We start from the raw sequence: 25,709 nt of genomic DNA, 5'->3' as shown, positions 1-25,709 counted from the left end.
TTTTAGAACTACAATTAGACCAAACTATAAGGGTACAATAATAATTATTTTAAAATATAAATAATAAAAATAATATTTTACTATGCTAGGACTTTTAACCTTCATTATAAAGTTTTGGGTTTATATAGCCTGAAAAGTTAAGTTAGACTTATTTAGACTTCTACGAAAGTTGAGGGGCTTATTTCAAACATATTTCCAAAATTGATTTCTTAGCCTCTCTCTTTCCCTTGATATTTACCAGACCAACAAACACTCCATGGTGGAGCAAATACTATAAGGATAGAGTCATTTGTCGTCTCTATCATCTCGTAGCAGGCCTTGTCATTTAGAAGAATGATTGACCTCACTATGAGGGAAGAAAGTGTTGGAGTGTCGCTCAGGCTAGTTCCTAGCAACACATATGGAGTCAGCCTAGTTCCTTTTTCTTCCGGCCATGTTTGTACAAAAAAAAAAGTAAGTATTGCAAGATTAATAGAAGAATTTTGATAGATTATCCTGGTCATGAGTCACTCTCGCATGTTCAACCAGTTAAGGATCTCTCACCCTCTCAGCCTATTGTTAACTTTGCCATGCTAGCACAATATTTCTCACCACCATGGTTATGTCAAACTTTTTCTAGGTGGTGAGTTTCTTCGAGAGTTCAACTAGCTCAAGCTCCTCCCGAGAAGAACTTTTCCCTTCTTTTTTGAGTTTATCAAAGAAGTTCCTTTATGTCTGGAGGTGATGCCTCCATCAACTGAAAAACCAGTACTCCTCATCGTTCCTTGTGCTAAATTGGTATAGCCGGGAAAAGATGACTATGCTCGCCTCTATGTTTTTGTTCGAACAAAGGTATTTAAAAACCACCAAAATCCTCCAAAAGATGAGATGAAGTTGGCTGATGGAAAGTTTATGAAAGGCAGGGACATCTGTGAAGAATGGATCTATGGGAAATCTCAGCCCAGCCCTCTTTTATTCCTTATAAATGATAGCACAGTCCTCTTCTAGAATAAGACTGATCTAGAATCATCAGCACGGACATTGGGTCTAGGAGAAAAAATTTCAAACATATCAGAGGGAATCCAATAGTCAGTACCTAGAAACCTCAAATCCCTCTTTGAAATTACTGATTTAATTTCATGGATTAATAGTGTCTCTCCATCATTAGCATTTTCCCTTCTTCTTAAAGGACCATTAAGATGGGGTTGGATTTGGATTCGGGTCTCAGAGGAAGAACTAGAGGAGCTAGATAGGGAACTTAAAGAACTAGAAGAAGATGAAGAATGGACAGGAACCACAAGGGTGGGAGAAAAAGATAATGTCTGGCTCTGGTGGCTTATTGTTAAAGCTATAGGGATTTGAAAGAATAAAGAAAAACAGCAACCTTTGTTTGGTAATAGTTCATTGAAATAAAGAAGAAAGAAGAATGTGGATTACTTGAGCATGGAGAAGATAAAGGTTGAAATGAAATCGTATAAAGATAAAGATGCAAGAGGATACTAGAAGCAAGAATCGCAAGCTAGAAAAAGCAAAAGTGGGAGGTTGGGGTTTAAAGAATGGAGTAATAAATGGGCCTGGAGCTCCAGACGTTAGCTTTCAAATCATGTGCATGTGAAATGACATGCCGAAATAAGCCTTTAAAAGGTTTACAAGTAGATGATAGTTGACAAAGCTCACCTTCAAACTTGATAAATCAATTACTTATGGAAGACTTCTAATGACTGGTACCTCGTCCATCATAGGAAGACATTTTGACTAAGCCTGCTACGATTTCATTCTTGTCCATTAATTGGGTTAAGAAGGTCACATGTTCATTACTCAAATTAAGATTATTGACCAAGTAAAAAGTATTCGGAATTAAATGTGATAAGTCTTATTCGGTCCATACAAATTTAGCCTTTATCACTTAACTATGACCACGATTGATATAAAATCTATAAAGTTTCTATAAGCTAGCTATTAATTTCAAATTTCATAAATATTAAACAACTAAAATTATTAAACTTTCTAATATTATTCTATTACCTATTAAACCCACTTATTTCAATCAATAAATATCAATTACCTTATTTTTTCTTATTTTTTAAGCAATTTCTTTATCAAGAAATTAAAAGATAGTTTATTTGTGCTTTTGTAAGTCTTATGTCAATCAAAATTGACTCCCTGTCATATTTGCATTACGATTGCTCACGAGGTAGATGTTATCACCCCTGCAAAGCTAGGGCTCTTCATGTAATGGTCCAATTCCTATTTCATTATGCTTTATATTGAACTCTAATATCCTTTTATTATAGAAAAGGAAAAGGTAGGGTATTATTAAGCGAAAGGTCGTGAAGACGTAAGGGGTTAATATTTGTTTGGCTGGTGAATTTAAGGATTTCTTTTTCTGATCTCTTTTTCATTGTGATTGTGGTGGCTTTTTGGTTTGTTTTTCGTTTTGCTTTATGGTTTTTCCCTTTTCGGTTTCCCTTGCTGAGTGTTTTGTTGTTGCTTTGGTTTGTTTTTTCCTTTTTCTATTTTAAATTTACACATGGAGGCTTTTTCTCAAAGGACCTGGTTTAGGGCCACATCGCCTCCTGTCAGTTGGACTGGAGCTATTCTTGTGCTTTTGTGCCAAGGGCCTTTTATCTGTTGTTTCTCTTTTGTTTGCATTTTTATTTTATTAGTGTGTTTCTGTCTTTGTGTATCATCGGCTTGGATTGTGCTTCATTCTGCTTTTAGTGCAATGGCAACCATTCAATGCCTTTGCGATGGTGAGTTTCGGCTTGCTTGCTTATGTGCTGCTTGGATTGTGCTTCATTCTGCTTTTAGTGCAATGGCAACCATTCAATGCCTTTGCGATGGTGAGTTTCGGCTTGCTTGCTTATGTGCTTGGTTCCGTATTGATTGACAGTGGGTATCATTCATCGATGCACTGTGGTCGTGCAGGTTTCGGCAAGTCAATGAAGTGTGGTGTTGATCCGCGTTTGGAGCTTTGCTACTTGTCTTTCAATACCCTCTTATACAGTCCACTGATCCCTTGTTAAATCTATACTATGTATAAAAGTGGAAAGAAGGGGATAATATGATTTTCCATAATGCCTTTAAACTTTTAAATTATTTATAATAATATTTAATTATTTACATAATTGATAATTTTATTTTTTAAATTTTAAATTTTAAAATAAATGATAATTTTATTTTTTAAATTAATTTTAATTAATTAAGAAAATTTTATAATTATCATTATAAATGATAATGGGTAATATTTTTTAAATATAATAATAATAGTTATAAATGATGATTGTTGTTAAATAATTATTTTTATAAATGATAGATGTATTTAAAAATTATAAATAATTATTTATATAAAAATGGGATTTTATTATCAATAAAATTTTATTTTATTTTTTAGTAATATTTATGAATAATTTTCTTCGGTATTCTATTCATCGTTTTATTTATAAATTTATGGTAAAAATTAATAAATATTTTTTTTAAGTAAATTTAAAATTTATCTAATAAGTTAAATTAAATTTATTAATATTTTATTCTTTTTATAGGTTATTTCAAAAATAATTAATTATACTAATAAAATATTAAATTTTAGTATTTATCAAATTATTATATTATAATATATTATATAAAAATAATAAAAAAATAATATTTTCAATACGTAATTAATGCAAAAGTGAATAATATTTAAAGAATATTAAGTGACATAAATTTATAATGTTATTAATTTTAAATTTTATTATAATAATAATAATTTATTGAATTTGCATAAATTTTAATATTTAAAAATTTAATTAAATTTATAATGTAATTTATATCTATTTAACTTTGAAAGTTAGTAAATGAATATTTATATTTTTGACTTTTATATAATCAATAAAAAATTAAAATTTTGAAATAAAATTATTAAAATACATTTTAATTTTAATAATATTAAATTATTATATAATATTTTAAATTAAAAAAATAAAATTTCTATATAAAAAATAAAATACTTTTTAAGTTTATATAATAAATTATTCATTTTACCTCTCAATTAATTTTAATAAATTTGAGTAAAATTTATAAACATTAAAATCATAATCTACAATTACAGTATCATCTAATTTATTAAATATAATAATAATAAAATAATAAATTATTTTAATATAAATTTATTTAATTTTTTAAAAATGATATCAAATATGAAATAATTAACATTAAAATATCACAAGATATGTTTAAATTTTAAATTTTTATTGTTTTTATTCTTAAATTCTTTCAATTAATTTTTTATTTTGAATTTGAGATAAATTAATAAAATTTTAGAAAATTAATAGTAATTCTCCTAAAACAAAACATTCAATCCAAAACGTAACTGAGCACCAGTCCTGGCGGCAGCAATAAACAATCTGATACTGATTTTGGGGGGAAATTCCTTGAATCTCAATCTACAGCCGCCTGAAAGCGCGAGCGAAAGAAAAAGCCAGAAAAGATTAATGGCCGGAAATTCAACGTTTAAATTATTTTCGACGTCGGGAGGTTTAGGGTTTTTCGATTCTTCTTCTGAGCCGCCTCTCCCTCCTCCCCCTCCTCCTGTCGAAGTACTTTCTTCTCAGGTATATTTTCCATTCTATGCATAATGAAGGCGCGATTTGCTCGTTTTAGTTTTGGAACTTAATTGACTCATTTCAATACGAGTCAGGTTTCATCCACTTTGAAATGCTCTGTGGAACCAGTAAACTTGGATGGTCTTACTTTGCTCAAGGTCAGTTTTTCTCTTTCCTCATGTACTAGTTGCGGAGAAATGTTGGGAATAAGGGATTAAAGAAAAGAAAGAGATATATTTGGGTATTGTATCGGATTCCTTTTTCTTATTTTTCCTCGTATCCAAGCTAACAGTGGTTTTATTTGCATTAATTTTCTTCATTGTTACGAAACTTGAATTTAGTCGCTGGATTAGTTTTTTTTTTTTTTTTTAATTTTTTTGTTTTATAGCGTAAGCTCGTTTTGTCAGCAACCCACCAAAACACGTCACAGCACTTCATTTGGACCCAATACATACATAGAGAGATATTAGTGTTTATCATTTCGGTCTTGTTCTTGGGTGCGTAATTGCATTGATATGTTAATTATTGTTGGTTTTTCCTTTCAGAATCAAGTCAATCTAATTGAAACGAAGTTCTACTTCAGTGATCAAATTGCCTATGCAGTTTCGTGATCACAATGAATATTAGCTCTAAGTTTAGTGTCTGTATGGTTTACCCAATTATTTGTAAAATTTGGATCTTTGTCATTTGTACATGATGAGATAGAAACTTTCCTATATCTATCCTGATTGAAGTGAGATTTTCAAGTAACTTTGTAGTTTTCCTTTCAGGGACGGCTAAGTACCAAAGATGTTTTTGGATTGCCTAACTCTGATTTAGTACCTGGTGTCTATGAAGGTGCGAGAAAAAGTTCTTTTCTTTGGCTTGATTTATTTATTCCCCCATATAATCCTTTTTCCTGTTAGAAGTGCGTTTTATGAAGGCATGGTAGAATCCTTCCTTTTGCCTCTATTTAACTCTCCCTTCCCCCCAACTTTTCCTTTATCACGAGTGAGTTTAGGAGCAATGATTTATGCTTTGTTATATATATATGTTTGTCTTTTAAATTTAGGGGGACTAAAGCTTTGGGAAGGTTCACTGGACCTTGTTAAAGCTCTCCGCTCAGAGGTTCAAAATGGGCATTTATCATTTGCAGGAAAGCGAGTTTTGGAGGTGAGCACCTAATTTTCAGGTGATTTTGTACTGCTTCACAATGCTTCACACATTGATGCTTGAGAGTGATAATGATTGGTTGCTGTTGACTACTATAATCCTTGTTGATGAATAGTTCATTTTCTGCTTCAATTAAAAGTTTATGAATTTTGTATTTTCTTCCTATAAAGTTTAAAAGTATAATAAGATTCACATCATCTTATCTTTTAGAAGGATGTAAATATGCGCTAAGACAAATGTCTTTTGTCTCTTCTGTTTCAATTTATGTTCTTGATTTTGTGATGGTTTTCAGCTTGGATGTGGTCATGGACTTCCTGGGATCTTTGCATGCCTTGAGGTAAAAAAATTGATATATCCTTGACTTTCACTTTTGTGGTAACTGGTGAGGGATTTGGAATATGTCTTTCTTGATCTTGTTTCCTTGCATCAGGGTGCAGCTGTTGTACATTTTCAAGATTTCAATGCAGAAGTTTTGCAATCTCTCACCATTCCCAATGTAAATGTCAATATTTCAAAAGAATTTCACTGTACTGCATCAGATGAGAAAAATTGTGATTCTGGTGTGGAATTACGTTTTTTTGCTGGTGACTGGGCTCAAATCCATCGTTGTCTTCCTCATGTACACAACAGTGAAGAAGATCTGAACTGTTGCTCAGAGCAGTGTCCAGTTTCGGGTTATGATATCATTTTAATGGCAGAGACTATATATTCACTCTCTGCTCAACAAAGTCTCTATGGACTTATAAAGAAGGTGTTCCATTATCGAGTTATTTTATATTATATTATTTTCCATTACAAATTTATGGTTCCTAAGTTCCAAATATTTTCTTCTGCAGTGTGTACAGCGTCCTTATGGAGTGGTATATATGGCAGCAAAAAAGTATTATTTTGGAGTTGGTGGAGGAACACGCCAATTCCTATCCATGGTAGAGAAAGATGGTGAGCCAATCATATTTTGTTCTTTTTTTTTTTTTTTTTCCTTTATTTTGGTATTGCATTTGATCTTTTTATATGCTAACACGCCTTAGAGGGAGGGGGTAATAAAAACTTGCAATATTTTATATTTATGCATGAATGTGTATTTGTTTGCTCTGAATTTTGTTGCTAAGGGAAAAGAAATATTGATATACAGGTAATGTGGAACTGAGATCTCACACCAAAAATGCTAATTGAATCCCAAACTCCTCATGCCTGTAGAGGCTACAACCTCATATTGCTAAGTAGTCCTGCCAAAACATTTTATTCAAAAACCTTTTCTTAAGTATAACATTACTTATTAAAAGTCCTACTACTGAAATAAGCATGATAATTGTTAAAATGCCCTTCTTTCTAAGATGGATTTAAACCAACACGAGGAGGGCTATGTCTCTAGGGAGGTATGTCTACAGAGCGAGAAGACTTATAATATAGTCGGTTATGTTTTCTTCCTGATACGTTTATGTTTCTGGGCATATATTAAGTGATTTTTTTTTGGGAAAAGGAATTATTTTGGCACAAGTAGTAAGAGATAGAGATGGTAGACACATTTTGCGATGATGTTGATAGGATAACTTTGTTTCTTGGTGCAGGAGTTATGGATGCAAGTTTGGTTGCAGAAGTTGTGGATGGTTCTTCTAATGTTCGAGAGGTGTGGAAGCTTTGGGTGAAGTAAACCCAAAATTTTGTTTGTGATGTATCAAATTTTATCATTTCCTAACGTAGTTGTACACCTCTACGGAATCAATTTCAAAAGATACAAGCTCTATTTACTCAATATGCTCATATTTGCCCCTCTCTTTTGGCGTATTTTTTTTGTTTTTCACGCCTTGAAAAGCCGAATAGTTTCTGCCGTGAGATTAACCATTAAATTGCCATTGATTCTATAAAAATGACTAAATATGCTGTTATTAAGTTTTTTTTTTTTTTAATAACTTGTGTTTTTCTTTTATTTATTTATATTATGCCAGTTCTAAAGAAAAAAAAAAAGATTAGATTTAGAGTTTTATTTAAGAATTATTTTTTAATCAAATTAAAATTATAGAGTTAATAAGTTTAAAATTCTAAGATAACAATCACTTTATATATAACCAATTTTATAAAATTTAGTTAAAGATGAAGGATATTTATGCATTGGTTCATAAGTTTGTTCTCTCATATATTGTGACTTCACAAATATTTTCTGGCAGGTCTTGTGGCTGTCCATATGAGGACCGCAGCATTAATGACAAGGAGCATTCCACTTCGGAGGGACCTTTCACTAAAAGCCACTTCGATTACGCTTGGTTGTCATTCACTAAAAAAGTCTTCAAATTCTTAAATCATGTTACCTTTTGTAAAATATTAAAATATTATAAATTATAAAATATAATTTTATTTAAGGTGAAGTGTACCAAAATTACTTAAGTTGCCATTCAGAAAGCCAGTTTTTTTCCCTTTTCTCTCGTACTTGTTTTTTCATTTATTTTAACTTTAAATTTATTTGTGATTTTTAAATTAATAAATACTTTTTTTAGAATTTAATTTAATTTAATATTGAGTATTAATATTTTAATGCATATATGATTAATATTAATGAATTTATTATTTTATTTTATTTATTTTTTAAGGTATTGTTTTATTTATTTAAAAAAAGAGAGTTCATTTTAATTTATATTTTTTAATGGTAAAAATTGTGTAATTTTAATAATAGTTTTTTAAAAAATATGTTTAATATGATAAAAATGATTTTTATTTATAATAATAAATCTTTATTTTTAATTTAGAAATAATAAGGATGATGAATGAAATAAATTAATTTGAATTCATTATTAATTTTTAAAAATAAAAAATTCAATTGAATTTTATTATTTTAAAATTTATTTTAAATAAAAAATTATTGTATTAATAAAAATAAATTGTAGAATTCAATTTTTTTTCTTTAATAAATACATTTATTTGTAAAAGAAATTAGATTATTAGAGAAGAGGAAAACCTAAAATTTAAAGTTAGCACAGGAGACAGATTTAGTATATAACCATTCAATACTAAAAATACAAGAAAGCAGCATAAAGAAAAGAAAAGAAAACTTAACAAGGAAAGAAATTAAATCATAAGCAGGTGAAATTTCATCCTTCCAGGAAAAAAAAAAAAAAAAAAGAAAAAGAAAAGTTTAACGAGATTCATCGAGAATCGGACCTACAACGATAGTACTTAGAACAGCCACGCGTTTCAGGATTGGAAGAGGGCGGCAAACAACTGCTACTATAGGACTGGCCACTAGCACCTCCATTGCAAACTGGTTGGTCCCTCTTCAGAGCTCCTGGTGATATGTATTTACTCTGTTCTAGAATCCTCCTGCTGATTTCCGATTCCATCAACAACTCGTTATCTTCACCGCACTCTGCTATTGAACCATTGCATCTGAAAGAAGAAGATGATGAAACCCTGTTGTTGCTGAGATTTAATAGTAAGGTTAAGATTATTACAAGGAAGGAGATGTAGAAAATGGAATTCTTCTGCTCCATGTTTCTTTTTTTTGGGTCAATTTTCTTTTCTGGTTTGCTTCAATCACTTTATAGAGGAATGGAATGGGAATTTTTCTTTCTTTATGATTATTTCTGAAAGTGAAGATCTTAGTGGGATGCCGCATAATGGAGATGCAGAGGGACCGCACTTCACCAAACTTAGATAAACGACTGCTATTGGCTAGTGCTACATTTATTTATTTAATATTTAATTTTTTTAAAATGGAAATTTAAATACCAAAATTTAAAATCTCTAGTATTTATTTAAATACATTTAATATCAAATTAAGTTTTTTTAATAATAACGTTTAATTCATTAAAGAAATTATTGCGCATAATTATTCATGAATATTTTTTTTTAATTTTACCATTAATTATTACACTTCAATTTAAGAAATCTCTGTCAGAAATTTAGACAAACAATCCGGCATATGCGTATAGCGATATATTGAAAAAAAAAAAAAACACAGTTTATGTGGATGGATAATAATTGATTATATATAGCATTAAAAGACAATTTCACCCTCCAATTCACTGCACTGTAGTGAATCAGTTTCTCCTTAAATGTATACGAATAGATTATGGTCTCTAGTTAATAGAGACAATAACCAAATTATTATTAAACAAGAAATAGAAATTCTAAAAGAGAAATTAATTCAATAGATCTAATTAATCACTCCTGCACTTGTAGATTCTGGAGCACCCTCTGGAATATCCATTGGATGATGGAGGCAGGCAACTTTTACTGTAGGAATTACCTCTTGCATCCTTTCCACAGATGGCTTGATCTGCCCGGAGAATTCCCACACTAATGTATTTGGTTGGCTGAAGAATTCTCCGACTAGACTCCGTTGACAATTCTTCACCTACAATTTCACTTCTCATCTCCAACATGGGATCACTGCATTGTCCATTTTCAGCAGAAACTTCAAACTGGGAAGTGGGCTGGTGAAGATGGAAGAACATCATTAATACTGATAGTGTTGCAAGAACATTGTACAAGCAGAATTTTCCCTTTCTTGTTTCCATCGGTAGAGAGTAAATTTTGGTTCACCTGTTTGGATTTCAATTTTTGTTCAGTGCTCTTTTAATTCACAATTGGGATGGGATTGGGGGCCCACTTCAATTATTGTGTGTAGTTGATTGGCTATCTCTTCATGCCCCTGCTTTTCTTTTATAGGTCGTTCTCTCTCACGACTTATCTGTCTCTCAACCGTATTTTAATTCTCATTCTACTCTCTCAATCCTTAATTTATATTATATTTATATAATTTAACTTTTAAAAGTAAAAATTTTTTAAATTAAAAACTAAAAAATTACTATTTAATCTCTATAATATAGAGAATCTCACTAGTTAATTTTTCAATTTTAAAAAATATATTAAAATATTTCTGATATTTTAAAAAGTCTATCAGTCAGTCTTTTTATTAATTTTAGTTATTAAGTATAGTAAAAATATTTAAAATGTCTATGATATAAAGGGACTAATTAATAAACTTTTTAAAAAATTGAGAGATCAACTAATAAATTTTTAAAAATTATAAGAATTAAATAGTAAAATATTTATCGGCAAAATTAATGGAGAGACTAACTAGTAGATTTTTTAAAATATCAGGGATATTTTAATATATTTTTTAAAATCGATTAATTAACTAGTGAGTTTTTTAATATTATAAATACTAAATAGTAATTTTTCTAACAAAATTTAAATTCTTTCGTTTGAAATTTTATTTGAGTGTAATATTTTCAAGAAAATAATTTAATTTAATTTATTTCTTAAAAATGTTGGTCTCAATTTTTTATGACTAGAAAATAATATATGCATATAATTTTAATGCATATCTATTTATTTATTTATTTATTTTTAAGTAGGAGTATTTTTCTATTTGAGAATTCTAATCCATTCTAAATTTTGGATAAATTTAAATTTTATTCAAATTAACTTTTCTTTTAATATGAGGACTTATATTCAAATAGAAATCCCAATTGTAATACTCGGCTAGACTCCGGTATCGGAATTCCTACCGTCCGGTGGAATCTCGGATGTCGGAAGCCTCTAGTAGGGTAAAACCATGTTTTTATGAAATGTTTTAATGTGTTTTATGTTTTAAGCATGAAAGAAAATAAGTTTTTGTATGAAAATAGCATTGGAGGAAAACTCAGGTTCGGCCGCCGAACATGCATGCGTTGCGGGTGTGCTTTAGGCCCCCGAAAGTATAAGTGAGGGAAGTCCAGGTTCGGCCGCCGAACCCCAAGTTCGGCCGCCGAACATGGCATGCATGCGGAGGCACATTCGGCCCCCGAACGTGGTCTGGCCAGCCACTATAAATGGGTCCCTTAGCCGAAAACGGGCGAGCTTTTTTCCCATTTTCGGCCAAGGTGAGCTCTTCGCCGTCCCTCACCAATCTTTGATGTTTTTCCTCTAGATCTTTCAAGATTTTCATTTGTTTTAACTTGTTTTGAAGATTTGAGCTTTTGAGCAAAGTTTTGGAGCTTGGAGGTTCAAGAACCCAATCTCTCCCACCTCCGAGTTTTAGGTTGTCTCTCTCTCGATCTTTAAGAGGTAAGAGCCGATCTTAAGCTCATTGCATGTTTTAAGTAAGTTTTAAGTAGATCTATGGGATAGAATGCATGTTTAGGTTATGGTTATGTTTTTGGAGTTTATGGGTATAAATGTATGTTCTTGAACAATGTGAGTTTCTTGATGTGTTGTAGATGGGGTTTATGTTGGTTTGAACCCCCTAGGAACATGTATGTTTGTGTATGTGTGTTGTAGAATAGGTTTAATGCATGTTTGGAAGGTTTGGAGGCGAAATGTGCAAAGGGAGCCAAGTTTCTGCCCTTTGGCAGAAACCAGGTTCGGCAGCCGAAGGACTTTCGGCCGCCGAACATGGCTGGGTAGGCAGCCTTTCGACTGCCGAAGCTTGCCCCCGAAAGGAGACTTTCGTCTCTGTCTGGCAGTTTCGGCCGCCGAAAGTGCCGCCGAACATGCATGAGTTTCGTCTCTGTCTGGGAGTTTCGGCCGCCGAAGGTGCCGCCGAACCTGCTTGACTTTCGGCTCTGGAGGGACTTTCGGCCGCCGAACCTGCCGCCGAAAGTGCCCTGTCCAGGCCTCCTTTGCATGATTTTGTATGGTTGTTTCATGATGTTTTAGGGGGTTTTTGGGGAGTAGTTTATAGTTATGTTCAGGTATGTTTGGTCCCTCATTTGAGTCCACCTGTGTAGGTTCGGACCCGAGGAACCGAGGACCCCAGCAGTGAGTTCAGCTGCTTCGGTGTTGTCAGAGTCAGCCAGAGGTGAGTGGAACTAAACTTAATCTTTTAAATTAAATGTTTTATCATGTTTCATGCATCATGATTATGCAATAGGATGATTGCATTAGTTTCACGAATATGCCGCATTGCATCGATTGTTGTTGATGTGGGTGAATGTTGGATGACCCAATTAGTCCATGACAGGAAGACCAGGACCCCATTCTACGGCCTGGCACAGAGTAAGGAAAGACCAGGACCCCATTCTACGGCCTGGCACAGTAATGGGACTCGAAGACCAGGAGCCCAGAGGAGGCCCTGGGATAATGGTAAGTAATGTATGTATGACAGGAAGACCAGGACCCCATGCTACGGCCTTGCACAGAGTTAGCTTGGACTAATTGGTGACAAGTTCACCCAACCCTTATGTGAATTGTCTGTGTTATGATGCATTTCATTGGAGCATAGTGTTAATATGTTTTATAGTTCTGCTCACTGGGCTTTTAGCTCACCCCTCTCCCTTTTACCCCCAGGCTTGCAGGTACAGGATAGAAGAGGAGGTCGGTTAGAGTAAAGCTTGTTGTGTAATAGATAGAATGTGGACATGACAAATCGTAGTACGATGTAATGTAAAAGTACAGTATAGTTATGTAATGATGTTTATGGATGTTAGAGGTGTGCTTGACCATAGATGATTGTTATCCCTTTTATTACATGATCTTAGAGATTTTATGATGTTTATGTAAACCAACTCAACATATGTTATGTCACCCATTTGGAGGCACTGATGAGATCCCACAGAGGGATCAATGTTCATGAGTTATGTTATATACAGTGCATGCACAGGTTGAGTATGGTTGATGTAGATGGAAAGAAAAGTTTTAATTTTTATGTATGTTGTTGATCATGTATGGGATTATACAGATTTACAGGTTAGATATCAGGCTTGCTACGGGTCCCGGCGGCCTTAAGCCGATCTGGATCCTAGCGACGGGTCGTTACACCAATCCTATATTATTTAGGAAATATGAAATCCTATCCAATTTGATTTTCCACCAAGCATGAGGATTTGTATTCACATGGGAATTTCAATCCTATTGTAATACCCGGCTAGACTCCGGTATCGGAATTCCTACCGTCCGGTGGAATTTCGGATGTCGGGAACTTCTAGAAGGGTAAAGACATGTTTTATGAAATGTTTTTATGTTTTTAATGGTTTTAAAGTATGAAACTAAATGAGTTTTTGCATGAAAATAGCATTGGAGGAAAACCCAGGTTCGGCCGCCGAAAGTCAAGTTCGGCCGCCGAACATGCATGCGTTTTGGAGGCACGTTAGGCCCCCGAAAGCATGAGCTAGGGAAGTTCAGGTTCGGCCGCCGAAAGTCAAGTTCGGCCGCCGAACATTTGCATGGATGCGGAGGCACATTCGGCCCCCGAACGTGGCCTGGCCAGCCACCTATAAAAGGGTCCCTTAGCCGAAAATGGGCGAGCTTTTTCTCCCCATTTCGGCCAAGGTGAGCATTCCGCCATCCTTCCCCAATCTTGAGTTTTTCCTTCCTTTTTCCATGATCTTTACAAGTTTATAACTTTGGTTTTGAAGATCTTTGAGCTTAGAACAAGTTTTGGAGCTTGGAGACCAAAAGTTGGAACCTCTCCCATCTCCAAGTTTAGATCTCCTCAACCCTCGATCTTCAAGAGGTAAGAGCCGATCTTAAGCTCTTCATGTGTTTTAAGTAAGTTTTAAGTGATTTTATGGGGTAGAATGACATGTATAGGGTTGTATGAGTTTTTAAGCAAATGTTAAGTTTTAAGTGATTTATGATCAATGTATGATGTTTGAGTATGCTTGAAGTGTTGTAGTTGGGGTATTTGATGTTTTGAGGCCCCTAGGAACTTGTATGCATGATTTGGGTGAAGTATATGCATGATGTGAGAGTTGGGAGGCATTTGTGCATAGGGGAGCCAAAGTTTCTGCCCTTTGGCAGAAACCAGGTTCGGCAGCCGAAGGCACTTTCGGCCGCCGAACATGGCTTGAGAGGCAGCTTTAGGCTGCCGAAGCTTGCCCCCAAAAATTGGAGTTTCGGCTCTGTCCGAGACTTTTGGCCGCCGAAGGTGCCGCCGAACATGCATGAGTTTCGTCTCTGTCTGGGAGTTTCGGCCGCCGAAGGTGCCGCCGAACCTGCCTGACTTTCGTCTCTGGAGGGACTTTCGGCCGCCGAAGGTGCCGCCGAAAGTGCCCTGTCCAGCCTTTTCTTGCATGATTCCTAGGAGTGTTTTGGTGATGTTTTAGGAGGTTTTTGGGGGTATGTCTAGAGTTATGTTCTTGTTGTTTGGTGCCTCATTTGAGTCCACCTGTGTAGGTTCGGACCCGAGGAACCGAGACCCCCGGTTGTGAGATAGTCGTTCCGAGCTCGTTGTTACAGCTTCAGTCACCAGGTGAGTGGAACAACTTCTTAAGTTTTAAAGTAAATGAATAAATGAATAAATGAATGAATCATAAAGCATTGCCCATGCATCATTATGCCATGCAATATTTCAGGATGTTTGCATTAGATCTCACGAATATGCTGCATTGCATAAATTGATGTTGATGTGGATGAATGTTGAGTGATCCATTAGCCCTCGTATGTTATGTCATGATATGATAATGATACGGTATGGAAGTCCAGGAAGACCCATTCTACGTCCCTGGCACTATGTAAGAGAAAGACCAGGACCCATTCTACGTTCTGGCACTAATGGAAATGTAGAGGGCTATTGGTGACAAATTCATCCTTTATGTGATTAGCTGTGATGTGTTGCATTCCATGAAAGCATGAATAAGAAAAAGTTATATAATAATATACCTAAAAATGGAGGAATCATAATAATAATAGAATGTATAATAATATACCTAAAAAGGGTGGAATTAAAGCAAATATTTTTAGTTTCCGCTCATTGGGCTTTATAGCTCACCCCCTCTCCCCTAACCCCAGTCTTGCAGGTGAAGAGTAGATAGAGAAGTCAGCAGAGTAAGAGAAGTTTATGTAATAGCTTAGCTGTGGACATGGTTTGTTGGTAATGTATAAGTAAGATGAGATGTAATGTAATGTAAGTTTGATAATGTGCTTGACTAGAGTCTGTTGTATTCCCAGTACACATGGTCTTGTATGAGATATAATGTTTTTATGATGATTATGTAATCCAAGCCTATGTTATGTTATGTTACCCCATTGGAATATTTGATGAGGATTCCAATGAGATGTTTATGTTATGTTGTGCATGCACAGGCTAGGCTTGGCAAAGAAATGTTTGAATGAATGAATGAAAGAAAAGTTTTTAATTTTTATGTATGTTGTTGACCATGTATGAGATTAAACAGGTTCACAGGATGTAGGTTTGGCTTGCTACGGGTCCCGGCGGCCTTAAGTCGATCTGGATCCTAGCGCCGGTGGCGGCCTGATTTTCGGGTCGTTACAGAGTGGTATCAGAGCCCTAGGTTCCTATGGTCGGACCTAGAGTGTCGGGCTCATAGATGTGATAGAAAGTCAAGTACAATAGGAAATCATGTCCACTAGGATAGGATGTAGAGTCCTGTCTAGAATGAAAGTATGATATGCCATGAGATATGCTATGTATATGATGTGGGTTCATGTGTTTCCACATGAACCATTGGATGCTAATGTTTTGATTTCTGTGCTGTTTTTTCAGTAATCAGAATGCGAGGAACTCGTCGATCAGCTAGATTGGCTAGAGTACCACCGGAGGATGAGGGCACGAGCGCCCGTCCTCCAGCATTGCCAAGGGTAATGTCGAGTAGGTCCCACAGGGACAGAGCAGTGGGAGATCCTAGAAGATCTCTGGATCTGGGTAGAAACAGATCAGTAAGAGGAACGGTTCAAGGAGACAGGTCAGTAGATGTGGGAGAAGAGATGGATGTGGACTAGAGGAGGGATGGTAGTCTTGGTGTGAGCATGCCAGAAGAGGGCATGGGTGAGTCTCAGGGAGGCACTCAGGCCTCGGGGTTTATTCCACCACCCCAGTACCCACCTTTTTCACCATACCCCGGGTATTCGATGGGAGGTACATCGGATTACCCCAGTGTTAATCCTTACCCTTCTCACATGCCATACCCACCTTTTTACCCACAGTATCCACAGTACCCTATGTACCCACCTCCATCCTTCCATCCAGGCACAGCAAACCCTATCCCAGGGGATGCCGCACCTCCACCACCAGCAGAAACCACAGTTACAGAAAACCAAAGACCTCAACCTACCTCATCTGGAGGGAGCAAGGCTAAGATGACCGACTATATGAAGTTGGGTGCTCCTCAGTTTGATACCGGTGATGATCCGTTTGTGTACCTGGAGAAGGTCAAAACAATTACAGATGAGATAGGGGCTGATGACAGTAGAGCCATTCAGATGGCTGGTTTCACTCTGAAATGCAAGAAGGCACGAGAATGGTTCAAGAACTATGTGAAACCAAAGGTGGACAGTTTGTCATGGGAGGAGTTTGCGAATGAGTTCGCAGGATGGGCTTTCCCTGACAGTTCCAGGGAGCTGAAGGTGATTGAGTTCGAACAGCTGAAGCAGACAGATGAGATGGGTGTCGATGAGTACACCGATAGATTCTTAGAGTTGTTGCCATTTGCTGGGCAGCATCTGGATACAGATCCGAAGAAATCGAGGAGGTATGTCATGAGGCTCAATTCCAGGTATTCCTCCTTGATTCAGTCAGCTGATAGAGAAAGTTTCCATGCCATTATAGACATGGCCAGGAGAATGGAGGCTAGTGCCGTAATAGAGGGAAAAGTCAAGCAGTCTGTGGCACAACCTTCTGGTTCTAAGACCCCAGGTGGGGGAAGGATAGACCCTTCATTCTTGAGTTCAGCTAGTAAGAAGTGGGGCAATACCACTAAGAAACCAAAGAAAAATAAGTTCTGGAGCAAGATCAAATCAGGTCTGGGATTAGGAAGTGGCTCAAGTTCTGGTGTTGATAATGCAGTGTGTGCAAGGTGTGGTAAGCTACACAGGGGAGTATGCCGGTTTGGGACGACAGCCTGCTATAGGTGTGGGCAAGAGGGACACATGTCTTGGGAGTGTCCGAGAGCAGTTCCTACGGCACAGCCCCAGCAGACAACTTCGGGTAGCGTAGCACAGCCAGCAGCTTCAGCCGCAACACAGGCTAGTGGCAGAGGCCGAGGGAGAGGGTCAGCCTCTTCTTCATCAGTTTACAGAGGGGAAGGTCCGTCAGCTCCAGCACGGATCTTCACAATGACGCAGCAAGAGGCAAACGCATCCAACACCGTGGTGTCAGGTAATATCATCATTGGTTGTTCAGATGTTTATGCCTTAATGGACCCGGGTGCATCCCATTCTTTTGTTTCTCCGAGAGCAGTCGAGAGGTTGGGTTTGATGGTCTCTGGGTTAGAGTGTCCCCTATGGGTCAGCGGACCCAAATGTGACCCGTCAGTGGCAGAGTCAGTCTGCCAGTACAGTCCAGTTTTTATAGAGGGAAGATGCCTATCCGCCGACCTAGTGGTTCTAGACTTGACAGATTTTGACGTCATTCTAGGGATGGATTGGCTATCTACCCATGGTGCTACCTTGGATTGCAGAGACAAGGTGGTTAAGTTCAGATGTCAGGATGGGTCAGAGGTCGTCTTTAGAGGAGACAGGGGGAGTACACCTAGAGGTTTGATATCAGCCCTACAGGCTCGTAGGCTGCTCAGGAGGGGTTGTCAGGGTTATCTAGCTCATGTGAGAGAGCTAGACAGAGATGTCAGAGAGCCCGCCTCGGTGCCTGTGGTTAGAGAGTTCTTAGATATTTTCCCAGACGAGCTGCCAGGTTTACCACCTCCTAGGGAGATAGAGTTCGAAATAGAATTGATGCCAGGAACCAGACCGATCTCTATCCCTCCCTACAGGATGGCGCCAGCAGAGCTGAAAGAGCTTAAAGAACAGTTGCAAGAGCTGGTAGACAAGGGTTTCATCCGACCGAGTGCCTCACCTTGGGGTGCTCCAGTGTTGTTCGTGAAGAAGAAGAATGGATCCCTTAGACTTTGTATCGACTATAGACAGTTGAACAAGGTTACTACCAAGAACAAGTACCCGTTGCCTAAGATCGATGATCTATTCGACCAGCTAGCAGGAGCAGGTTGTTTCTCCAAAATAGATCTGAGATCTGGGTATCATCAGCTGAGGATCAGAGATGAAGATGTGCCAAAGACGGCATTCAGGACCAGATATGGGCATTATGAGTTTCTTGTGATGCCGTTCGGGTTAACTAACGCCCCTGCAGCATTCATGGATCTCATGAACAGAGTATTTAGCCAATACCTGGATCACTTCGTTATTGTCTTCATAGATGATATCTTAGTGTATTCCAGGAATGCAGAAGAGCATGCCCATCATCTGCGGTTGGTCTTGCAGACTTTGAGGGAACATGGCTTGTATGCCAAGTTCTCTAAATGTGAGTTCTGGCTAAGGAGCATTTCGTTCTTGGGGCATGTAGTGTCAGAGATTGGGATAGAGGTAGACCCCAAGAAGACAGAGACTGTGGTTAACTGGCCTAGACCCACTTCAGTGACGGAGATCAGAAGTTTCTTGGGTTTGGCAGGTTACTACAGGAGGTTCGTTCAGGACTTCTCAAAGATAGCAGCTCCTCTGACCAGACTAACCAGGAAGAATCAGAAATTTCTATGGACCGACCAGTGCGAAGAGAGTTTTGAAGAGCTTAAGAGGAGGTTGACTTCAGCACCAGTGTTAGCACTGCCATCTAGTGGAGAGGACTTTACAGTCTTTTGTGATGCGTCCCGTGTGGGACTGGGATGTGTGCTTATGCAGAATGAGAGGGTGATTGCTTATGCTTCTAGACAGCTAAAGAAGCATGAGATGAATTACCCCACACATGACCTTGAGATGGCAGCAGTAATCTTTGCACTCAAGATGTGGAGGCACTACCTCTATGGGGTAAAATGTGAGATCTTTACAGATCATAAGAGCCTGCAGTACATCCTGAGTCAAAGAGATTTGAATTTGAGGCAGAGAAGATGGGTAGAACTGCTCAGTGACTATGATTGCAAAATCCAGTATCATCCGGGTAAGGCTAATGTTGTAGCTGATGCCTTAAGCCGGAAATCACTCGGCAGTCTATCCCACATCACAGCAGAACGAAGACCAGTAGTAAAGGAGTTCTACAAGCTCATCGAAGAAGGGCTACAGTTAGAGTTGTCGGGTACAGGTGCCTTAGTGGCTCAGATGAAAGTGACACCCGTGTTCCTTGAGCAAGTCGCTCAGAAACAGCATGAGGACCCCGAGTTAGTGAAGATTGCCAGGACTGTTCAGTCAGGCCAGAATGATGAGTTCAGATTTGACAACAAGGGGATCCTCCGCTATGGGAGTCGATTATGTGTACCAGATGACATAGGGCTAAAAGGAGACATTATGAGAGAGGCTCATAATGCAAGATACAGCATTCACCCCGGAGCCACCAAGATGTATCAAGATCTAAAGAAGGTTTATTGGTGGCCAGCTATGAAGAAAGAAGTGGCGCAGTTCGTGTCAGCCTGCGAAGTGTGTCAGAGGGTGAAGCTGGAACATCAGAAGCCAGCTGGAATGCTTAACCCGCTACCGATTCCAGAATGGAAATGGGAAAACATAGCTATGGACTTCGTAGTAGGGTTACCGGCGACGTCCAACAGATTGGACTCCATGTGGGTGATTGTGGACAGACTCACCAAATCTGCTCACTTCCTCCCTGTCAGGAGTGGCTACTCTGTGGACAAGTTGGCGCAGGTGTATGTAGATGAGATTGTCAGGCTGCATGGGGTTCCAGTGTCTATAGTGTCAGATAGAGGGCCTCAGTTCACTTCCAGATTTTGGCGGAGTCTGCAAAATGCCATGGGTACTAGGTTAGACTTCAGTACTGCCTTCCATCCCCAGACTGATGGACAGTCAGAGAGGACCATCCAAACAATAGAGGATATGCTCAGAATGTGTGTGCTAGATTTTGGCGGTTCTTGGAGGCAACATCTACCTTTAGTAGAGTTCGCCTACAATAACAGCTATCATGCTAGCATCGGGATGGCTCCATATGAAGCTTTGTATGGAAGGAAGTGCAGATCACCTGTTTGCTGGGAAGAAGTTGGAGAGAAGGCCTTGGCAGGGCCTGAGCTAGTAGAGATTACCAGCAGGGTGGTACCCATAATCAGAGAAAGAATCAAGACTGCTGCAAGCAGACAGAAGAGTTATGCAGACATCCGCAGAAGACTAGTTGAATTTCAGGAGGGGGATCTGGTATTGCTTAAGGTGTCTCCAATGAAAGGAGTGGTTAGGTTCGGGAAGAAAGGTAAGCTAGCCCCACGATACATCGGACCCTTTGAAATCTTGCAAAAGATTGGGAATGTGTCGTACAAGCTGGACTTACCTGCTTCAATGGCAAGAATCCATCCGGTTTTCCATGTTTCCATGTTGAGGAAGTTTGTGTCAGATCCGAGTAAGGTTCTTAGTGAGCCTGATGTGGAGATCCAAAAGGATCTCACCTATGTGGAGCAGCCAGTGCGGATCATAGACACCCAGATCAGAAAGCTAAGAAACAAGGAAATCCCGATGGTGAAAGTCCTTTGGAACCACCACAATATAGAAGAATGTACCTGGGAGACACGGGAGTCCATGCTCCAACAGTATCCCCACCTCTTTTAGAGGTTAGTATCTATGTGTTCTATGTGTTTAGTATGTATGTTATGTTCTATGTTATGCATGTATTAGTTGAGGAACATTCGGGGACGAATGTTCTTAAGGGGGGGAGAATGTAATACCCGGCTAGACTCCGGTATCGGAATTCCTACCGTCCGGTGGAATTTCGGATGTCGGGAACTTCTAGAAGGGTAAAGACATGTTTTATGAAATGTTTTTATGTTTTTAATGGTTTTAAAGTATGAAACTAAATGAGTTTTTGCATGAAAATAGCATTGGAGGAAAACCCAGGTTCGGCCGCCGAAAGTCAAGTTCGGCCGCCGAACATGCATGCGTTTTGGAGGCACGTTAGGCCCCCGAAAGCATGAGCTAGGGAAGTTCAGGTTCGGCCGCCGAAAGTCAAGTTCGGCCGCCGAACATTTGCATGGATGCGGAGGCACATTCGGCCCCCGAACGTGGCCTGGCCAGCCATCTATAAAAGGGTCCCTTAGTCGAAAATGGGCGAGCTTTTTCTCCCCATTTCGGCCAAGGTGAGCATTCCGCCATCCTTCCCCAATCTTGAGTTTTTCCTTCCTTTTTCCATGATCTTTACAAGTTTATAACTTTGGTTTTGAAGATCTTTGAGCTTAGAACAAGTTTTGGAGCTTGGAGACCAAAAGTTGGAACCTCTCCCATCTCCAAGTTTAGATCTCCTCAACCCTCGATCTTCAAGAGGTAAGAGCCGATCTTAAGCTCTTCATGTGTTTTAAGTAAGTTTTAAGTGATTTTATGGGGTAGAATGACATGTATAGGGTTGTATGAGTTTTTAAGCAAATGTTAAGTTTTAAGTGATTTATGATCAATGTATGATGTTTGAGTATGCTTGAAGTGTTGTAGTTGGGGTATTTGATGTTTTGAGGCCCCTAGGAACTTGTATGCATGATTTGGGTGAAGTATATGCATGATGTGAGAGTTGGGAGGCATTTGTGCATAGGGGAGCCAAAGTTTCTGCCCTTTGGCAGAAACCAGGTTCGGCAGCCGAAGGCACTTTCGGCCGCCGAACATGGCTTGAGAGGCAGCTTTAGGCTGCCGAAGCTTGCCCCCGAAAATTGGAGTTTCGGCTCTGTCCGAGACTTTTGGCCGCCGAAGGTGCCGCCGAACATGCATGAGTTTCGTCTCTGTCTGGGAGTTTCGGCCGCCGAAGGTGCCGCCGAACCTGCCTGACTTTCGTCTCTGGAGGGACTTTCGGCCGCCGAAGGTGCCGCCGAAAGTGCCCTGTCCAGCCTTTTCTTGCATGATTCCTAGGAGTGTTTTGGTGATGTTTTAGGAGGTTTTTGGGGGTATGTCTAGAGTTATGTTCTTGTTGTTTGGTGCCTCATTTGAGTCCACCTGTGTAGGTTCGGACCCGAGGAACCGAGACCCCCGGTTGTGAGATAGTCGTTCCGAGCTCGTTGTTACAGCTTCAGTCACCAGGTGAGTGGAACAACTTCTTAAGTTTTAAAGTAAATGAATAAATGAATAAATGAATGAATCATAAAGCATTGCCCATGCATCATTATGCCATGCAATATTTCAGGATGTTTGCATTAGATCTCACGAATATGCTGCATTGCATAAATTGATGTTGATGTGGATGAATGTTGAGTGATCCATTAGCCCTCGTATGTTATGTCATGATATGATGATGATACGGTATGGAAGTCCAGGAAGACCCATTCTACGTCCCTGGCACTATGTAAGAGAAAGACCAGGACCCATTCTACGTTCTGGCACTAATGGAAATGTAGAGGGCTATTGGTGACAAATTCATCCTTTATGTGATTAGCTGTGATGTGTTGCATTCCATGAAAGCATGAATAAGAAAAAGTTATATAATAATATACCTAAAAATGGAGGAATCATAATAATAATAGAATGTATAATAATATACCTAAAAAGGGTGGAATTAAAGCAAATATTTTTAGTTTCCGCTCATTGGGCTTTATAGCTCACCCCCTCTCCCCTAACCCCAGTCTTGCAGGTGAAGAGTAGATAGAGAAGTCAGCAGAGTAAGAGAAGTTTATGTAATAGCTTAGCTGTGGACATGGTTTGTTGGTAATGTATAAGTAAGATGAGATGTAATGTAATGTAAGTTTGATAATGTGCTTGACTAGAGTCTGTTGTATTCCCAGTACACATGGTCTTGTATGAGATATAATATTTTTATGATGATTATGTAATCCAAGCCTATGTTATGTTATGTTACCCCATTGGAATATTTGATGAGGATTCCAATGAAAGGTTTATGTTATGTTGTGCATGCACAGGCTAGGCTTGGCAAAGAAATGTTTGAATGAATGAATGAAAGAAAAGTTTTTAATTTTTATGTATGTTGTTGACCATGTATGAGATTAAACAGGTTCACAGGATGTAGGTTTGGCTTGCTACGGGTCCCGGCGGCCTTAAGTCGATCTGGATCCTAGCGCCGGTGGCGGCCTGATTTTCGGGTCGTTACACCTATATTATTTATAAAATATGTCATTCTGATCTCTATATATAGCATAAGATTTTTTTTTTTAATTCATGCATCATGTACTATGAAAGTGAGTGTGTGAAAACTCATGATTTTTTTTTGCCTTACCTTTTTTTTTTTTTACTTTATATGTGTATATAATTTTTTTAATAATAATGATAATCTTTAATAAATATTATTATTACCATTATTTCTTATGACTTGTTTTTTAGCTATTAACTCTTCCTTTTCAAGACTTGTTACAACTTCTTATATTCTTTAAGGAATTTTTTACCTCTCTAACTAAGTCCAATCTTATCATCATGGATAATGAAGATTCACAAGAAAGAACTACTCTTGTTGTCTACAAGTCTGTCATTGGTTTCGTTGTTACTCCATGGACTACAGCTGAAGGACTACCTCATATTTAAAGTTGGAGTTTGGATGCCCCATGCAAGATCTTTGACTACAATTTTTTTACCATTGTCAACTACAAGGCTTCCTTGCTACAATCTTCACTTCACTCTAGCAAGTCTTCAGCTCATAATTTGTTGCTCTTACCACATTGTGTTCACGAAAAAAAAGTCTCATGAAAATAATTTTCTATCTTTTCTAGCGAGTCTCGCTACATGAAAGGCTAATGGGAATGGGTTGAATATGTATTAGCAAGCAATAAACATCTTCTGTAGAACACATGGCTCTACCATGCCATTTATGCTTCACTCTTTACTTATGATTGTCACCCAAGTGTTATGCGAGCCTTTTGCGAGTACTGGAATGCTTTAACCAATACTTTTTGTACACTTGGTAGGGAAGAATCCATATCACTTTGGGATTTGAAAATAATAGGTGACCTTCCTATTTGTGGTGATTTCTATGATGAAGTTATTCCTTTGACTAAAGAACTAAAAGGTCTTGATCGGGGTGGCAAGCCCTATCTATCTCATAGAGTTGCAATTATTTATTTCTTGCTTTCCACAAGAAATCTTACAAGATTGGTGATTGTTATGAGATGAAAATTACAGACTGGATCAAATTTTAGTTTCGTGGTGCTTCAAGATATGCAGAACCTCCCAAACGAGATGGTAAGAAGAGGGCTAATTGTCCCAAGAAAATCTACAATCCACCTGGCATCATTGATGGAGGACCCTTTTGTGTTAAGGGATGGAGCAAGCTGCTTTTTTAATTCCGAGTTAATGCTGAAATTCATGAAGAAGTTTACTTGGCTGCTTTTCTGGCTTGTTGGATATGTAAATTGTACTTCTTAGTAAGGATACTAACTACATTCGCGTTAGCACTTTCAAGGTAGCAAGCATGATGGCAACTAGTAAACATTTTTGTTTAGCGGTTCTAGTCTTGGCTAGCATCTACATTGGCTTGAAGGAGATTTCTACTTATTCTGATTTGAGTGCTTGCACTGCCACTTTCCCAGTCCATTATGACTATGGGTGGCTTGCTAACAATTTTGGAACTCATCACCAATGCAAGAGAGAATCTTATCCTAAGATGACTATTTATGTTGGAGAAAGACCGGCAAAATACTTTGAAGATCCCAGTGCTTACAATCTTTTTAGAAATCCTCAAGGATGAGTTAGATCTTCATCACCCTTCCTTGAAAGTGGGTTGACTTTATTCGATGATAAAGACTTATTCATTATCCGCAGTGAGTACTTTATCAATCTTAGATCAAGCTACTTGACTTCTCGCTGCAATAACACCTACATATGTGAGCCTTACAGTCCACATCGATTCAACAAACACTTTGGATTTTGTCAAGATGTCACTAGTGATTTAAAAAGAAACTTTAGCAATCTAATTTTGCGAGATGTAATTCAACTTTGACAGTCAAATTGCCTATGTTACCGTGTAAAGGTGTTGCCTTTGCCACTAAAGAGCACTTAAATTGGTAGTCTAAAAGATGGTCCAAGGATTTCCCAAACGATCCTAAGTATAACCCTCAATTGCCTTCCAGTGATTATTGACGAAAGTCTTTTGAAGAAAAGGTTGATCGTGAATGCAATGAAGCAAAATGCAACTTCTAAAGAACAAGGGCCACTCCAACCCCTAAGAAGAAGCTTTTCTTGAGATTCTCTAAGCTATGGAAGGAGTTG

General features: G+C 37.9%; 3 protein-coding genes across 4 annotated transcripts; 1 reads left to right on the top strand and 2 right to left on the bottom strand.

Moving 5' to 3' along the window:
- The first annotated feature begins 4,299 nt into the window (after nt 1-4,299).
- LOC110614602 (histidine protein methyltransferase 1 homolog) lies at nt 4,300-8,017 on the top strand. Of its 2 annotated transcripts, XM_021756169.2 has the most exons (9): nt 4,300-4,571; nt 4,658-4,720; nt 5,333-5,399; nt 5,614-5,714; nt 6,007-6,051; nt 6,145-6,465; nt 6,551-6,653; nt 7,283-7,341; nt 7,880-8,017. In XM_021756169.2, the coding sequence occupies exons 1-9, from the start codon at nt 4,452-4,454 to the stop codon at nt 7,898-7,900; spliced, it is 900 nt and encodes a 299-aa protein (XP_021611861.1). In that variant the 5' UTR covers nt 4,300-4,451; the 3' UTR covers nt 7,901-8,017. The 2 variants fall into 2 exon arrangements, with proteins under 2 accessions (XP_021611861.1, XP_021611860.1); XM_021756168.2 differs by lacking the exon at nt 7,880-8,017 and having other exon boundaries at nt 4,301-4,571; nt 7,283-7,467.
- Nucleotides 8,018-8,810: 793 nt separating this feature from the next.
- Nucleotides 8,811-9,370, bottom strand: LOC110615964 (protein RALF-like 32). Its single transcript, XM_021758238.2, has 2 exons — nt 9,158-9,370; nt 8,811-9,092 (listed from the first exon to the last, which is right to left on the bottom strand). The coding sequence occupies exons 1-2, from the start codon at nt 9,319-9,321 to the stop codon at nt 8,852-8,854; spliced, it is 405 nt and encodes a 134-aa protein (XP_021613930.1). The 5' UTR covers nt 9,322-9,370; the 3' UTR covers nt 8,811-8,851.
- A 302-nt stretch (nt 9,371-9,672) lies between these two features.
- Nucleotides 9,673-10,272, bottom strand: LOC110616010 (protein RALF-like 32). Its single transcript, XM_021758307.2, has one exon. It carries the CDS (start codon nt 10,223-10,225, stop codon nt 9,866-9,868), a length of 360 nt encoding a protein of 119 aa, XP_021613999.1. The 5' UTR covers nt 10,226-10,272; the 3' UTR covers nt 9,673-9,865.
- Between the last annotated feature and the right edge of the window lie 15,437 nt (nt 10,273-25,709).

This window comes from Manihot esculenta, chromosome 5 (genome assembly GCF_001659605.2).
Source record: "Manihot esculenta cultivar AM560-2 chromosome 5, M.esculenta_v8, whole genome shotgun sequence".
Classification (NCBI taxonomy): domain Eukaryota; kingdom Viridiplantae; phylum Streptophyta; class Magnoliopsida; order Malpighiales; family Euphorbiaceae; genus Manihot; species Manihot esculenta.
Note: the sequence above shows the minus strand (reverse complement) of the source record. Positions and strands in the feature narration are given on the sequence as shown.

Coding starts and splice junctions, on each gene's coding strand:
- LOC110616010 (XM_021758307.2), bottom strand. CDS start 10,225: ATGGAAACAAGAAAGGGAAAATTCTGCTTGTACAATGTTCTTGCAACA.
- LOC110614602 (XM_021756168.2), top strand. CDS start 4,452: ATGGCCGGAAATTCAACGTTTAAATTATTTTCGACGTCGGGAGGTTTA. Junction 5,400..5,613: donor AGTACCTGGTGTCTATGAAG/GTGCGAGAAAAA, acceptor TTTTAAATTTAG/GGGGACTAAAGCTTTGGGAA. Junction 6,654..7,282: donor ATCCATGGTAGAGAAAGATG/GTGAGCCAATCA, acceptor TTCTTGGTGCAG/GAGTTATGGATGCAAGTTTG.
- LOC110615964 (XM_021758238.2), bottom strand. CDS start 9,321: ATGCGGCATCCCACTAAGATCTTCACTTTCAGAAATAATCATAAAGAA. Junction 9,093..9,157: donor TTTTCTACATCTCCTTCCTT/GTAATAATCTTA, acceptor TTCTTCTTTCAG/ATGCAATGGTTCAATAGCAG.